This window comes from Poecilia reticulata, unplaced genomic scaffold (genome assembly GCF_000633615.1).
Source record: "Poecilia reticulata strain Guanapo unplaced genomic scaffold, Guppy_female_1.0+MT scaffold_196, whole genome shotgun sequence".
Lineage (NCBI taxonomy): Eukaryota > Metazoa > Chordata > Actinopteri > Cyprinodontiformes > Poeciliidae > Poecilia > Poecilia reticulata.
The window spans coordinates 472,418-489,115 of record NW_007615020.1 but is presented as its reverse complement, the minus strand read 5'-3'; the positions used below and the strand labels follow the sequence as shown (position 1 = coordinate 489,115).

The following is a 16,698-nucleotide window of genomic DNA, read 5'->3' as shown; positions in this document are numbered from 1 at the left end:
GGGTATTTTCGTTCATGTTGGGTGTAGCAGTTAGCACTCATTAGCACCAGTGCAAATCTTCCTCGGGGAGTTTAATGGCGGCTGCTTGACCGACTATGAAAGCGCATTACTGCCACCAACTGGACTGGAGTGTAAATGAAAGTTGACAGAAAAAAATACATTCTAAAAGTTATTTTTTCAAAAGTTACGTGACAGTATATTTTATTTTTATTATAATTAATAGCTAAAAAAACTTTTACCAATTAATTATATGTTTATTTACTCAATTCTACTTTGAGCTGTCTCCTTTTTACTTTATACAGAATATGATTCATAATCCGTGAGTTATATTTAATGCTTAACTAACAAAACTTTAAAAAAAGAATACAAATGTTTATATTCTATCAGAAGGTATCACAAACTTTCAACCGTTTTGTTCTTCAATTTAAACTCGAGAGTTAAGCAACTGAATACTGAAAAATCTGTAGTTTCTTAAGTCCTGTATTGTGATGTGGAATGACCACTACCACTCCAGTATAGCATGACTCTGGGTCTTTAAAGCAATCAGTGAACATTAACTTTAGTTTGAATATTATTCACAAAAATACTTTATGTACAATCTACCACTCTGGAACATGGTTTTTATTATTATTTTTGATTAAGTTGTGCAATTCCTCCCATCACAAGATAAATGTCAAAGTAAGATCCCGTTTCACAAAAGTCTATTGTATGTATTCATGCATATACTTCTTTTATATCTTCAATTTAACCAAAACTAAGTTTTTCAGTGCTCCTAACACACATGTAATATATATTTTAATGGATAAGATAGATAGTTTTCTCCAAACATACTTCTTTATGGTGAACAGAAATGAAAAAGGATTAGCTCCAAAATGAATAAGAGTCAAAAGGCAGTGCTCAACAGTTGATTTGCATTTCCATGGCACTCAGCAACTTCATTTAAATACGAAAACCTCTGCTATGCACAAGGGGAGGGGGTGATAGGGGAACAAAGACACACAGCGTTTTTGACCATTTTTGCCTGTGGTCGACTCTGACAAAAACCTCTTGCCGAAAGCCCTCAATCTCCATGTGCACGGCAGAACAAGGTGTCAATAGCTGACAAAAATCCCATTTTTCGTCCTGTGATAGCGGCTAAGATAAGCGGGCACATGGATAAATACATGAGCACGGCACAGAAGGGCAGCAGCAAAAATAGCAGAGGCCACACAGTCACCTGAGACTGTGAAACCCGACACACCAACCTGGGCTTGGATTGATTACAAGAAAGCCTATGACTCAATGCCACACACTTGGATCACTGAATGCTTAGAGATGTACAGCATCAACAGGATTTAAGTGCCTTCATTGGAAACTCCTCTACATGGATGACATCAAGCTGTACGCCAAGAGCGAGCGAGACATCGACTCACTGATCCACACCACCAGGATCTACAGCACTGACATTGGGATGTCATTCGGACTAGAGAAGTGTGGTCGGATGGTTACAGAGAGAGGGAAGGTTGTCCACACAGAAGGGGTCTCACTCCCAGAAGGAACAATAGCAGACATAGAGCACAGAAACAAGTACCTGGGAATACCACAAGCAAATGGCAACCTCGATGAGGTCACAAGGAAAGGAGCCACAGCCAAATACCTCCAACGAATAAGGCAAGTCCTGAGAAGCCAGCTCAATGACAAGAACAAGATCCATGCAATAAACGGCTATGCCTTACCAGTAATCAGATACCCTGCAGCAATAATTTTATCGCCTGCCAGGCTTTCTGCTGCTACAAGGCGGCCCTGAAAAGAGCGAACTTCGTCCCGCAGTCTGTCCACCGATGCTTGTAGAGGGAGAATCGACTCTTGAAATAATGTGGCCACATCCTCTTTAAAGTTGTTCCGCTGCTTAGATAGTTCTGTGATCAGTTGGGACATGGAAACAGGATCTCTGCATTTACTTTCGCCAAGTGGTTCAGTGTCGGAGGAAGCCGTGGCCATTGCGGCTACCTTGCTAGCTAGGCTATTCGTTTGCCTGGTTGAAGTAGAAAGCTGTTGTTGTTTAGGATTATCACTGGCCATTATAACGTCGCAAGGGTTCAGGAACAGTGCTTCTGTCAGTCCAGTGCTTGATAGGAGTGTATAACTCCGGTTTTAAAGTAATTTAAAGAAAGTTGGCCGGGAACTCCTTCACCCTGCTTCCTTCTTCTACATTGCCAAACCAGAAGTCCAACTCCCCTCTTCTAACGGTACGCTAACCCAGCCAGTGTCACCCCATGTTCCTCCCACGCCACCATTCCCTCGGAACCCCATTCTCACTCTATGGTACGCTCTACCCACCTCGCTCTGACTGCAGCAGCAAACAACTGAAAGTTTCCGGTATTCTCAAATCCAAAACTTGTCAGCACTCTTACAGCCATAATCATCCACTCCGGTAAGTTGTGAAGTTCTGCTGAAGAAACACATCCAGTTTTCTGACAACGTGGTTCTCCGTTGGTGAGAAAAAGTCCTGTAAACACCGTTACGCATTAGGGCACATAGAGCCTGACTTTGACGCAACAAAGGTCCACAGATTACACATGCAGCTGGTGAATTAATGCCAAAACAAACCCCAAAATGCCTTATATTCTTATGACAGGACACGTGTTGGCTACACATCAGTAGCTTTAGATTTAGTCTCCGAGTTGACCAGTTAGAAATACTCCAGAAAGAATACAGGCATGTCAAAATGAGCTTGAGTCGCTCCCTGGATAATTGGCTCAGAAAAAGCCATTTCATAACATTATTGGTCAAATGCGGTGTCAATCAAAAGGGAGGGACTCTAGGCTGCCATATAAGGCAGAATTTAAACCCTTAAATCTCACCCCTGTAAAATACAATGGAAAAATGGCACGGGGGCGTTCCGGTGCGGGTTAAGGGGTTAATAACATTTCTTGACATATGCCACATTTGATGGCTTTTTTCCCTCCTTTCAAGCATTTTTTCTCTCCAAAAATGTAAGCATGTAAGTTTTGAAACTAAGGAGAACCCAAGCTGAAAACAAAAAGAAAAAAAAAGAAGAAAAATAGCAAACCAGAAGATGCTTTATCTTTGTATCTTTGGCTCATAAACACACAAATATACCTGATTCCATAGTGTTTGAAGATGGGGATTGAGTCCAGGGCATCCTTTTCCACATCCATGTAAAAAGTGTGGAGGTGTGCTGGCACCCACGGACAGTTGTGCAAACCTGGTTCTATTGGAACACGAGTGAATGGAATCCTTACGTCAGAGAGGACCTGTGCAAACACTTCACGAACATCTGGACAGTATAAACAGTAGAACAGAATTAAAACCTCTTGCCATCAAGTTCATTTCAAATTATTTGTGTGTCTCCTAATTACAAATAGCAGCCCAAAGCACTTTATAAAATCTCCAAGAACCCAAATCATCCAAATAAAATCAAATAATCCTGTTTACTCCAAATCAGTCCAATTGTGTAGTAACTTTCAGAAATGGTTACACACAGTCCAAAATGATCAATGTAAATGATAATATCCACTTACATAGTGGACATTGTCACTCACCATTGGACAATAAGCCATCTATTTATGTCCGCTCAGAAGTAATTGGTATTTTATTGCAATGCCATTTAGATTAGTTCACACATAAAAACCTGAGGTGCTAACCATTATGCAATACCTGGCAGAACATGAACATGCTGGTGTCCATCCATGTGATGCGGAAGGTGACCTGTCAGTTCTATAAAGCGCCTGACTTGGGCTCTCAGCTCCAGCTCTACCTGGGGACAAAACCCAAAATAAAAGTGAGAAAAACTTAAGAAGAAATCCAATTTTTATGTATCACTTTAGTGACCCATGAGCCTGAGTTTCATTCACTGGCACTTAAATTTTCTTCACCACACAAACAAGTTTATATGTTATCTTTAGATAGCAATAAGTTGATTAGGATGAGAAAAACATGAAGAATTTGCATTCTCATTTTTAGAAGGAAGACACTTGGATTTTCTGAATGTGAATTCATTCAGAAAATGAATGAATTTTCTGAATGATGTGAATGTGTGAATACATCCACTGATGCATCTAGACACATTATCAGTGATGTTTTAAGTGATCAGTGATCATGTTTTAAAATTCTTATGTTTGTTATTAAATCACTGCATAATCTTGCCCCGGCTTACCTCTCTGAGCTTCTTCACCCCTMCATGCCCTATCGGTCACTCAGGTCAGCAGATCAGCTGCTCYTGGAGGTACCAAGATCCAGAAGGAAGCTCAGAGGGGACAGRGCTTCTCTGTCATGGGTCCTAAGTTATGGAATGACTTGCCTTTGCAGGTTAGAGAGGCCCCTTCACTGTCCACTTTTAAAACTCGTCTTAAAACCATCTATTTTACTTGGCTTTCAATTCCAGCCAGATCTAGTTTCAAGTTGTATGTTTGTTTTTAAACTAAGTATCAGCTGTCGTTGTTTTAAAGTGCTTTATAAATAAAGTTGGTATGGTATGTTCCTGGAATCATTGGGTGTTTCAGGTCTTTCAACATCACACTCCCACTTCCAGGGATGATCAGACCCCAGCTTGTTTCAAGATGGCTAACTAGCTACATTCACTCTACTGTTCTCCTCTCTTAAGCCACAACCATCTTGAAGCCCCCTCTGCTGTTTCCTTGGTGCTAATGTAGCTAAGTTAATTTAAAAAAAAAAATTCTGCTGAACCTTCTCAAAACACCCTTTTGTTAAATTTACATGATTGCTGTCGCCTTTGCACTGCAGTGGGTTATTTCTGTTTTATACTGTTTTTTATTTTTGGATTCTAATGTGGCCCCAAATCCATCCCCATTATCTATGTATATTTGTTTTTTCTTGGTTTTTAAATTGTATTTTATTTTGGTGGAGAAGTTTTTATTTTCTTGTTTCCTGTTTCCGTGTCACATCCGGTGTGTTCCCGCTGCCCTCCTCAGTTCGCGCCAAGCTGCGCTGAGGAGAGGTAAGCGCACAGAGCTGTCTTCTGTTTGTACATTAAAATATTTCAAGATGTAAAAAAAGTATAGTATGCTGTTCAACTCATAAGTTGTAAATAGTTGTTTAACTTTTTGATGTTTAGCACAGCACTGTTCTGGGTATTTAATTCCCACCTTTTTTGCATTTATCCAGTTTACCGGGCAAACATTGTTATTTTTTTGTTCTTTTGGATGGTAAAGGTGTGTGTGGGAAAGCCAGAGCCAGGAGCTGCTGCGGAACATGTTTTTGCTTTAAACAGGAATAAATCAATGCAAATCCTGGTTCCTTGACGTGATTCATTCTACAACTGTTACACTAAGGATGGCTCTCCTTCTGCGTTCTTCCTTGATGCCAAGACTACCATATTTTCCGCACTATAAGGTGCACCTAAAAACCTTCAATTTCCTCAAAAGCCGACAATGCACCTTATAATCCGGTGCGCCTTATATATGGACCAATATTGAGCCACAACTACGGTAAGCAGCTGCCGACTTCATTTTCCCTCGTAGAAGAAGAAGTGCGCGGTGCATGCTGGGATAGTAGTCAGAACGTTGGTTTGTTAATAAAGTTTGACTGGCCTATCTACCTACGGACCTGAAAATCAGGTTGTCTGCAGATCATGTAGCACCACGTTTTCCACGAACATGCTGTGCGCGAATGGAGAAGGGTGACCATCGTCCGGCCACGCCCCGGCCCAATCGCAGAAGACTCTCCTCGCCGACCCGAGTCGGACTGTTTTGTTGACATTTTTTATATCAACAAAGTCGCTTTAGATATTCATCCGGGGTGCTCCGACTAGGGTTACCAAGGGACCAGCCCCTATACATGTAAAGCCTGGGGGGTTGGGGGAAGAGAGACAGAGACTGCGGCGGCAGCGTGTTGGTTGGTCTGTGTTACCCAGAAAGCAGTTGGGCACAATATCGCAACACCAACACCGTGAGTGAAACAACGACTGGGGCAGCCTCACTAATATAAAGTAAAAGTACTAATATAAAGTACTCGGGGACCACTTCTTTATTATTACACATCCACATTTGTAGAGTACGGAACAAATTGCGTCCCGTATAGGTTCAATACGGGACGGGTGGCAACCCTTAACTGTAGCGTCTATTCTATGTGCCTTATAATGTGGTGCGCCTTATATATGGAAAAAGTTTTAAAATAGGCCATTCATTGAAGGTGCGCCTTATAATCCGCTGCGCCTTATAGTGCGGAAAATACAGTTCTTGAGGCTCTAGTGCACATGTCAAACTCAAGGCCCGCGGGCCACATGTGGCCCGCTATGTCATTTTATGTGGCTCCCCAGCATTTTATAGGCCCATGATTGACTTAAAATATGTTTTGAGCACGAATTGACTACAAACTACATCTCCCATAATGCATTCCGATTGTTACCAGCCAACATTATGGCTTCTCGCCACTAGACAGCAGCAGATTCACCTCAAGCTGCTTATTAATTTTACCAGCGAATAAAACCGAGACATCGACAAGCTAACATCAAAACAAAATGTCCAAGAAAAGAAACATCAGTTTGCAAGTAAGATTGTGAATGAAGATGTGTGAGTTGGTGTCAGGTGGCAGGTCGCGCTAGACTTTTTTGTTATTCGTCATCTTGACCGACAACATAAAAAAAAAATCGTTCATGTACTATATTTATCCGTGAAATTACAATCATATTAACATCAGCTATTTAGCCGCATTTTATGCGGTTTAGCTAATATTCACCGTGAATCCAGATCCCATCACAAATTAAGCAGATAAATGCATCTACATTTTTCTCCGTAGAGACAAAAACCACTGACTGTGGCCCCAATAACTTTTAATAAATTAAATTAAGCGACTTCACTTAAATTACCATCACTTCACCCGCTGGGGTCTGAACGCACTTCCACCTGGTTCCCATCTGCAGAAAAATCTGTGCTAATTCATCAGTCAGTTGGATCTGTCTGATCCAAACAGATCAACTGAACTCTGTGAGTGTTTTACCCTGCGTGGTCCGGTGTGGGCTTTTACCAGGATTTTTTTTTTTGCGTGGTTTGGAATCTCCGAAACGGACAAATGTTCATATGTTACGTCTACAGCGCTCCTCCAGAACGCCGCTCTCCTGGGTAACGTGCATCAAGGCTCCATTTGTTAAATCCGCTGGATGAGTTACTTCCAGCAGTTTATAATTCTTCGCAGCGGCAGAGCCGCGTCCGTAGTGGTGGAGCAGCGGACTGCGCATGTTACAGTCTAATTAACTTCTGCATCGTCATTTATTTCCTCAAGATAAACTGCCGGCTCCTCAAATGGATTAACACAACGTTGCATTCTGTTTAGTTTTCTCTGGTCTGTAATGGAGACTTGAATTTAACGCGCCATTTCAACCAAAGGTTTTGAATGCGCTTCCTAACCAGACGCTCCAAAGCGTTATTTAACAATATGAGGTGTTGTTTAATCTATTTTTAACATTGCATTTCCATATATTTTGTGCTAGGGGTGCCCAAGTCTAGTTTTCCAGAGCTACCATCTGCAACTTTAGATGTGTTCCTTCTCTAACACACCTGGATCATTGACTACAGAACTGAGTTGATGCTAATGAGGGAAGTCAACCTTTTGTCAGGGGTGTGTTTTAGCAGGAATGTATCTAAAAGTTGCAGCCTGGAGGACTGAACCTGGGCGTTCCTGATTTGTACAGTCAATGTGGCCCGTTGAGGGCCAATATGTTGAAGTGGCCCTTGGTGAAATTGAGTTTGACACCCCTGCTCTAGTGAAAGAGTGAGCTGCAAAACCTTTGCAACTAAACTCAAGTGGTGAAGCACCTCGCTCTCCAACCTGCCCCGTTACAGTGACTGACCGATCCAGCATACTTAAAGAGCTTTTTATTGAAATCTTCTTCCAAGTGATATTCCCATGGGACTGTCAGCTCCAGCAGCACAACATTTTACCTGCCATGAAAATGTGCAGCAGCCATGAAAACTTTCTTTGTGGACAAAGCGTCAAAACTCACCTAAATACACTGAAACCACACTCCACACACACAAAATAAATTAACAAAAATGAAAGTATGTGAAAACCTCACTAATGTAAATAGCCATTTATCTCAGTTTTTGTCACACAAAGAAATAACGAATTGGTCTGTGTGCTTTGGTGATGTGAGCTTTCTGAATAGAAAGCATCTCAACTATGTAAGTGTGGAACTTATACATATAATTTCTCTATTTAGAATAAACTTCCACATTTCCCACTTACTGCAAAGGACTCTCTGGAAGCTGTATTTGTTTAAATCTCAGCTGAACGCTCTGCTGTTTAAACAAGCATTTGCACTTGGATCTCTTTCTTTTTTTCTATTTGGAATTTTTTCAAAAATTTTTTATCTTTTTTTTAGGTGACTTTATGTGCCCTGACAGTAAGCACCTTTTAAATAAAACATTTAACTATTTTTATAATAGTTATAATAATAACTGTTCAGCTTTCAGAGATGCACTCTGACAGCTGAAGGAGGAACAGCTTATCCAGGGCAAAATGCCCCTGTCCGATATGAAACGTGGATATGAAACAACTCTTCCTCAAACCAGCGGAGAGGTCGTACACCCCACACCAAGCAGCTCACCCTGGGTCGCTCAGGGCGCCAAGCCGAAACAAAAGTCTCACACTGCAGATCCCATGAGACTTCCTCCTGAATGTGTCTGGCCCTAACCCTAACCCTGGCACCGCATAACAGGACATTACCTGTCCAGATCGCTACAAGAAAATTTACAAAACACAGAAATACAAAATACAGCGGTCTTAATTCAAAACTCAGACTGATACCCTGCCTAGAGGAACCTCAGACTGACGAACTATCGGTTACCAACTCACTTAAACTAGCTCTTTTAAATACCAAATCTCTCTGTGCTGAAGCTCTATTAATTAATGATTTCATCACTCAGTATTACTGAGCATAATACTGAGGTTATGTTTCTAACAGGAACATGGTTGAATAACAATAATGAACCAACCGTACTCATTAAATCAGTGCCTCCTAACTACAATTTTTTAAATGAGAATAGAAAACATAAAAAAGGAGGAGGCGTGGCTTCAATCTTTTGGAATACCATGAACTGTAGTAAAATCTCTTTGGGTCATTTCACTTCTTTGAGTATCTGTGTATTGAGGTAAAAGGCCACAAATGAACTTTGACACCAACTTTATACAAAACTCCAACATATGTGGAAAATTTCTTTACTGACCCGAATGAGCTTCTATCTCTCATATGCATTGATTATAATGGTTTAATGATTGTTTTTTTAATTCAACATTCATGTTGACAACCCCAAGACAGAGGGGCAAGAAATATATTTGAGAATTTTGGTCTAACACAACATGTCAAACAAGCAACACACACTCAAGGACACACACTGACCTGGTTATCAGTAAGGGTGTGAATATTTACAATGTCTCTGTAACTGATGTCACCCTGTTGGATCACTTTCTGTTATCTTTGAAGGTTCTTTATCCGTTAACCCACTTGGATAAGCAGCTACTATCAGAAAATGTTCTTTCACAGAACATACAGCAGAAACATTTAATCAAATGTTAAATGTAAGTAAAAATTCTTACTTACCCTTTAGCTGTAATGATGTAGATAAATTGGTAGATGATTTTCAGTCTAAAGTTTCAGATATCATTGATTACATTGCCCCCATTAAGTTGAGGGTTGTGTCTGGGAGGAAAAAATCTCCATGGATCTGCAAGACAATTCTGCTGTAGGACCAAACAAAAATGGCGTAAAACTCAACTTCACATTTATTATGATATCTATAAAGACAGACTATGTAACTATCTAACTATCACTCAACACTAAAACATGCAAGGGAGGCTTTCTTTGCAGATGTCATAAACAAAAAAAACTTAAAGCTCGAGCTTTATTTGCAACAGTTGACAGACTTACAAACCCTCCTATGATGTTACCACTTCAATTTCAATCCAATGAGACTTGTCTCATTGGATTGAAATGACTGCAACAAGTTTTTCAGCTTCTTGTCAGAGAAATTTAAAAAGAATCAGAGGATTAATCTGCACATCCACTCTAAGGTCAGTACCAATGCTGTGCCCAAACAAAACAAAAACAGCAAAAATGACCCAATTTAAACTACTTAATTATAAAACCCTAGAGGAAATTATAAGTCAATTAAGCTCAAGTTCCTGTTGTCTGGATGTCGTACATCAATGGTCCCCAGCCCCCGGTCTGCGGACCGGTACCGGTCCGTGGACCAATTGGTACCGGGCCGCGCAAGAAATAATTAAATATTTGCGTTTTATGTATTATTTGAGTCTGGAGGATCTTTTATTTTGAAAATCCTTTTACCGGATTCTCTCGGTTACTTACGCGTCAACATTGAGCCCACAAGTAGCAAAATGAGTAAGAAACAGATCAGATGTCTTTGGAAAGTTTCTTTGCAAAGGGGAAAAGGCCCAGAGAAGAGACAGGTGAATGGATTTATTCCGGACCGGTAGGCGAGTCCCACTCCAAACCCGCTCTGCGTAACATGCGCCGACCGGCTGCTAATGAGGCAATGAAGCTTCAAGCTGCTTCGCCACATAGAGACCAAGCAGGCTGTGCTCAATCAACACATCACTCCCAGATGGGACCGTCTCGTTGCAGAGAAACAAGCTCAGGGCTCCCGTTAATAATGACTAACTGGCTCCCGTTAGTCATTATCGTGAGTTAAAATTTTCACGAAAGTAAAATGTTCGTTTTTGTTGCATATCTGTAACTTATTTCGAAGGGATATGTAAGCATTACCATAGCAACCAGAGTCAGAGCATTTGGGCAGTGGTCGAGAGGAGATGAGTAGAACTTGTAAGTCTTAAGTCTGGTTTAGACGGCAAGATTTAAGAATGTCGGCCAATTCTCCAAACCTCAGTGGCCACAGAGCTGATAAAAGTACAACAGGTTGGATGGGTTCGTGTCTCCAGCCACACGGCAGGAACCGATTCCAGTCACGAACATCCCGATGCCAGAGGATAATTCAGTAAAACGCCCAACATAGCGGGAATTTAGAATAACCAAACACAGATGACGATGCAGAAGCAATAGTGATAGTTTGTAGACTCATTTGAATAAAAGACGTAACAAAAAGAAAAGGCGGTGGGTAAAAGACGACGGGAGCAGCTGCTCTATTTGCTGCACTATGATTTGGAGGTGAATATGTGTTTTCATAGTTAACATTTTAAACTGAATAAACATAATAATATATAATAATGACCTTTACATACATCCACCGGACTCTCAGTTGCTCACATGTCAGCTGTTTGGGACATATGAGGTAGCCAATCTCTCTTCTTGCGTCACCGCGCTTTCTGATTGGCTACCTGTCACATTCAACAGGTTGTATTCTCGTTCCCAGTCAGGGAAAACCCCACAGGCTGCGATAAAAGGGCCAAGACAACCCAAATCTGGCATATTCAGGCTTTAGCAAGAACACCAACATATCCCCCCGCCGGGCCGCAACAAAATTTTGAAGTCTTGACCGGTCCGCGATAAGAAAAAGGTTGGGGACCACTGTCCTACGTGACATAATCCTGGCCACCAAAATGGGTCCCCTCAGTGCCTCGGTTGTGCCTAGAAATTATTTCCATAAACATTATGAATATGTAACCCGCAATTAGTCAGGTACTTTCATTTTTGCAGGCCCACTTCCTGTGTTGCCCCGAACTCTGCCAGCTTCTTTAAAGCCCCGCCTCCAGCACGCAGTTTGAACTTCCTCACCTGTTAATGTGGCTTGCTGTTGGCGTCCTCCACACAAATTGATATAAATCTTTGAATCTACTGATCTGATTGCCTTAATTGTTGGCGCTGTTTACTTGGAACATCACCAGGATTCTATCACCGCTCATTGTGGCTAACTACGTCTTACTCTCTTTGAAAAGGTCGGGGGGGCTTTTCCCTGTTGGACCAGATCCTCAACTGGATCTGAAGATGGCGAGCTAGAAAAAGGACAATGGACTTTATGATTTTGGAATTAATTTATTGAGTCAACTACCTTGTGTCTCTTGTTGTGCTGCTGTAATTGCATTATGTTTTTATGCCAATCACTATATACACCAAAACTAAAAACACTGCCTCCTGTTTTTCATTCACAACTCAGGCTCTTTTAAAGAACAATCTTCTGATGCTGCTTTTATAGCCGCAGTTAACTGCCTAGCCCATAAATGTTACAAATAAAATCTGTGACAAAGGGCAGCTTTGATGGAGCCTGACTTACTGCCGCACTGACACCGGTCATACGGGAACCCAACAGCCAGTACCAAAGGGCCTAGTAGGCCATACTCCCAAAGCACCCCCGACAGGGATCGCAAAGGGACACGGTCAAATGCCTTCTCCGGGTCCGCAAAGCATAAGTAGACTGGTTGGGCGAACTCCCACACACCCTCCAGCAGGGTATAGAGCGGGTCACAACCACAGGTTTAGAACTTTTGGAAACAGACAGATACAGTGCATTCCTTGTTATGGGTTACTTCTGTTATATGTTGTCAAAGTCCTAAGTAGCAGAGTATCCCTGAAAAAGGTATTCAAGGCCTTTTCATTTAAATGTAAATGTACCTGGTTCATGCTGAGCTGGCCTTTCTCCAAGGCCTGGCGAAAACCCATCTTTCCATGGAAGAAGCCTTGAGGGTTAACGAGTGTGGAAATCTGTTGGAGGTGCTGATACACAGGGGTGCCCTCAGACAGGTTGGCATGGAGGCCAATTGGGATTTTGTGTCTAATTTAAGAGATCAAATTAAAAAAATTAAGATAAGAGCAGTTATTCACCTTATGTGATGGCAACTAAAATTGTGCATTTCCTTTAATATTTTAATGGTCCTCTGTAAGGTTTTTAGAGACTTAATTTGGGGTTTCTACACGCTTTAAGTCACAATAACAAAACTAAGCATTTCTATCTACTTAAGTTCTTTACAAATCAGACACATAACTAACAAGATATATCAATAAAATATTAATAGCATAAAAATCCACAAATTATGGATGGTTGAAAGCAGAGACTTAAATAAAAAGACCAAAATGTTGCTATATAAGAACCATTCAAATACAATTTGTATTTTCACCTTTTTAAACTACCCACTGGTTGAGCAATGGTAAATGGACTGAACTTTTACAGCGCTTTTCCGATCATTTTGACCACTCAAAGCGCTTTACACTAGAGTCACATTCACCCATTTGCACTCACAAACGCTCACACATTTATACACCAGGCATAGTCAATTTGGGGTTAAGTGTCTTGTCCAAGGCCACATTGACACATGGCTGGAATCGAACCTACAACCTTCCGATCTCAAGACAACTACTCTTCCCACAGAGCCACAGTTGCAATGCATATTTCAGTAATTTCAAGAGAGCGCTATTTATTGACTCCTTTTGTTTTTAGCCTTCCTTTGGAAGGGTTTACAAAAGTAAAACCTTCCAAATTGAAAGCAATAGCAGGGTTTCCTCCAGAAAACTTGCTAAGCCCAGAGCTCAGGGCACTGAGGCAGTCCACCGGGGTTTTGTATTAAAAGATGTTAAGTTGACAGGAAACGTAAAATATTACTAAATTATATGCTAGTAGGTCGACAGACTGGCGACCTGTCCAGGGTGACCCCGCCTCTCGCCCGAAACGTTCGCTGGAGATGGGCACCAGCACCCCTCCTGACCCCATTAGGGACAAGGGTGTACAGAAAATGGATGGATAGATATGTTAATTATATGAACTAAGAGAATATCAATGAAGTTAAATTTGATTTAATGGTTTCAGCATAGATAAATTAAAAAATTATAAATTGTTTAACATTTAAATGTAACATTTTAAGGAGCTGGCAAATTTACTTCTTAAAAGTTCAAAGAACAATCTTCACACGCCCAAATTTTGGAAATAAATTCGCCATTTTTACTCGCATAATATTGCCTTAAAAGTAGAGAAGGCCTTGACAATAGTTACTAATTTAGTAAATTCAAGCTGGTGACGTCCTAGTCCGAGTTAGACGACAACACAACTGGACAACAACGGATGGAAATGAAATGTGTGTCACAAAAGGAGCCAGAAGGGACGAAGACTGCTAACGTGTTGCTAGCTGGTGGTAAGTTTGCTTATTAATTATCTTCATTTAATTATAAACAGTGCAGTAAAGATATATAACATATGTTGGTTTCATAAATAATTATTTTATCAATTTTATTGATAAAATTGATAACTTATCAATAAAATTGATAAAATTTTATTGATAAAATAAAATTTTATCAATTTATTAAATAAATTTTATTTTATAAAATGATTGCTATAATGACTACTATAGCAATCATTCAGCTTCATGTTATAACTGCATGAAGGTTGTTTGTTGCGACCCAGGCATCTGGTCCCAAACATCATCAGTTCTGATGATGTCACATACATGGTGAGTCCACAATGTCTTAAAATTGTAAGTATTATCTTTTTATTTGCCATTTTTCTGTTCTCTTTAAAATACAAATGCTTTCTCTGTTTAATTGCTCTATTGTTCTTTTTTGTAGGTTTTTCTAAGGTGCAGTGGTGCAATGAGTGGGAATGTTCTGTCGTTGATCCTCACTCCTGTTAGGAACATACCAACAGTGTCATGAAGTGTCATTCAGTAAATAATGACAATTTTAATGAGAATTTGCTTCAAAAGTTGGATGAATGTTATGTTTATGACAGTGTCATGTCAGTCTTATGCACACCCCATCAAATAAAGTGTTACCAAAATGGTAATATATGAAAGCACAATGTAATTATAATTTTTGTTCTTTAAAGTAATAACTTTCATGTTTTTTTGTCACACTTAAATTTTCATGTTCATGTGTTCACTTGACGTGTAAACTGATAATTTTTGTAAAGTTAATAAAGTTTTGAGTAAAATTGGACAATTTTCAAATGTTGGTAATAAAACAAAATACGTGAATTACCTTGAACATCTTGCGTAAAAATTTAACACTTTTTTTTTACTTGGGTAATTAATTAAAACATAAGTAATGTTAGCTAAATATTAAATTAATTTGATGTTAAATATTTAAATTTTTATTTAAATGAGCAAAGTGGGGGTAGGAGAAAACCTAAATTCCTAATCAATTGTATTTTTAAATTCTTGCCTAACCATGCTTGTGTTAGAACCTTAAAAGATATAGTGGAATAACAAACACTACCTGCCAGCCAGGTCAGCTGCCTCTTTGGCAGCCGAGGCATTAACAAGCAGGGATACATTGGAAATGCCTCCGGCCAAAAAGCAATCCACAATCCCCTGGTTCCTTCTCGGGCAGTAGCCAAAGTCGTCTCCTGTGACCACCATCAACAATCTTGGCAGAGGCATTTCTTGGACGTTTCTGAGGTGGACACACAGAACGGAGACTAAATGTAACATTCGGGTGACTTTATGCAGTAGATTTAGTTGGTACTTCCTACTGGTTTAGCTATATGCCTCGATCTCACCTGCTTGTCTTTAATGTTGTTTTATTGTGAAGATATTACTATTTCTGAAATCAATGGTATGATTACTTTTGACTCGTCTGTCATATGTTTTCTTATTTCTGTTCAAGTTTTGTGCTATATCTTTCTATGACATACAAAAGTATAAAAACTGATTTAAACGCAACTGAAACGTCTATACAATACTGGTCCCGGAAGAATAATAATTGGAAAACAATTTACATTTATTGCCATGACTTGTTAGTTTGTAATACAACTGACGTAAAATCCTTTCGAAACGGAAACAAGGAAAATCTTTTAAAACGGCACCGCAGGAAGCGAGATATTTTCTTTACGAAAACAAAATACGCTGATATGAGAACTGGGTGTAATGGAAAGAAATTCAACTTACCAATTAAATCCAAAACCGGTACTATGTTGCCACAGCAGCCTGTGAATGCTACTCTGGTAAGATGGAAAAAATACAAGCTTACTTCCTACTAGTTTTCTTCGAAGCTAGAGGATAGTAAATACAGGACAACACTGCCACCTGCTGGAATAAGGACGCGTTCTCCTGAACAAACTAGGACAGAATTATTAAGTATTTTGAATCTTTCCAGTTGAAAGTCATACACGGATTTGTTACGTGAACAAAAAATCAATAAACTGAAACAACTTTTCCCTTGACTATCGCCTTTTTTAAACCGACGTGTTAATATAACTGCCATCTTTTAAAGGGTTATCGCTACTTCTTTGCGCATGTTAGTCTTATAGAAGAAATATGTTCATATTCCTGTCGACAGGTTGACTTTGTTTAGCTTGGAATTTTAAACATCTTTCATGACTCAAAGTATTATAAATATGAACTGGCATGTTCATATAGAATATAAAGGCAAGTACTTCTATTCAAATAAATTAATCTTTCAAAACCAATGTCATCTCAGTTGGAAAAATTTGTATCATACTTTTCAGAGGAAGTCAAATAGTGTACACACACACGCGCGCACATACATACATATATATATGTATGTGTGAAAACATAGATCGGCTAAGTGAACCTCCGAGCGCTTGAGACAAGTACACCTCGCTGCAGCAAACAGAAAGGGGCGGGACGGACCACTGTCAGTCTCTTACCTTATTTGGAAATGGGACCATTGCACTCCGGAAGTGAAGGGGGCGCTATTTCCTATATTATCCGCGTTCTCCCGTTTAAATTTTCTTTTGAAATCTGCGATATAGCTTCATCTGTAGGAAGGAGTTTCACTCTCAGCATGTATTTCAACTTCTCTTTTTTATTTACTTCAGCGAA

General features: G+C 39.9%; 1 protein-coding gene across 2 annotated transcripts in view; it reads right to left on the bottom strand.

Moving 5' to 3' along the window:
* The window catches only part of ydjc (YdjC chitooligosaccharide deacetylase homolog), a 17,844-nt gene extending 1,616 nt beyond the window's left edge, over positions 1 to 16,228 (bottom strand). The window contains exons 1-5 of one of the 2 annotated variants that reach the window (XM_008402252.2): positions 15,802 to 16,228; positions 15,131 to 15,307; positions 12,542 to 12,701; positions 3,661 to 3,760; positions 3,103 to 3,280 (exon numbers count right to left, since the gene is read on the bottom strand). In XM_008402252.2, the coding sequence (XP_008400474.1) occupies positions 3,103 to 3,280; positions 3,661 to 3,760; positions 12,542 to 12,701; positions 15,131 to 15,294 (602 nt within the window). In that variant the 5' untranslated portion in view covers positions 15,295 to 15,307; positions 15,802 to 16,228. Of the gene's footprint in view, positions 1 to 3,102; positions 3,281 to 3,660; positions 3,761 to 12,541; positions 12,702 to 15,130; positions 15,308 to 15,413; positions 15,728 to 15,801 lie in introns of those variants that run through there. The other variant, XM_008402253.2, reaches the window with a different exon arrangement.
* Between the last annotated feature and the right edge of the window lie 470 nt (positions 16,229 to 16,698).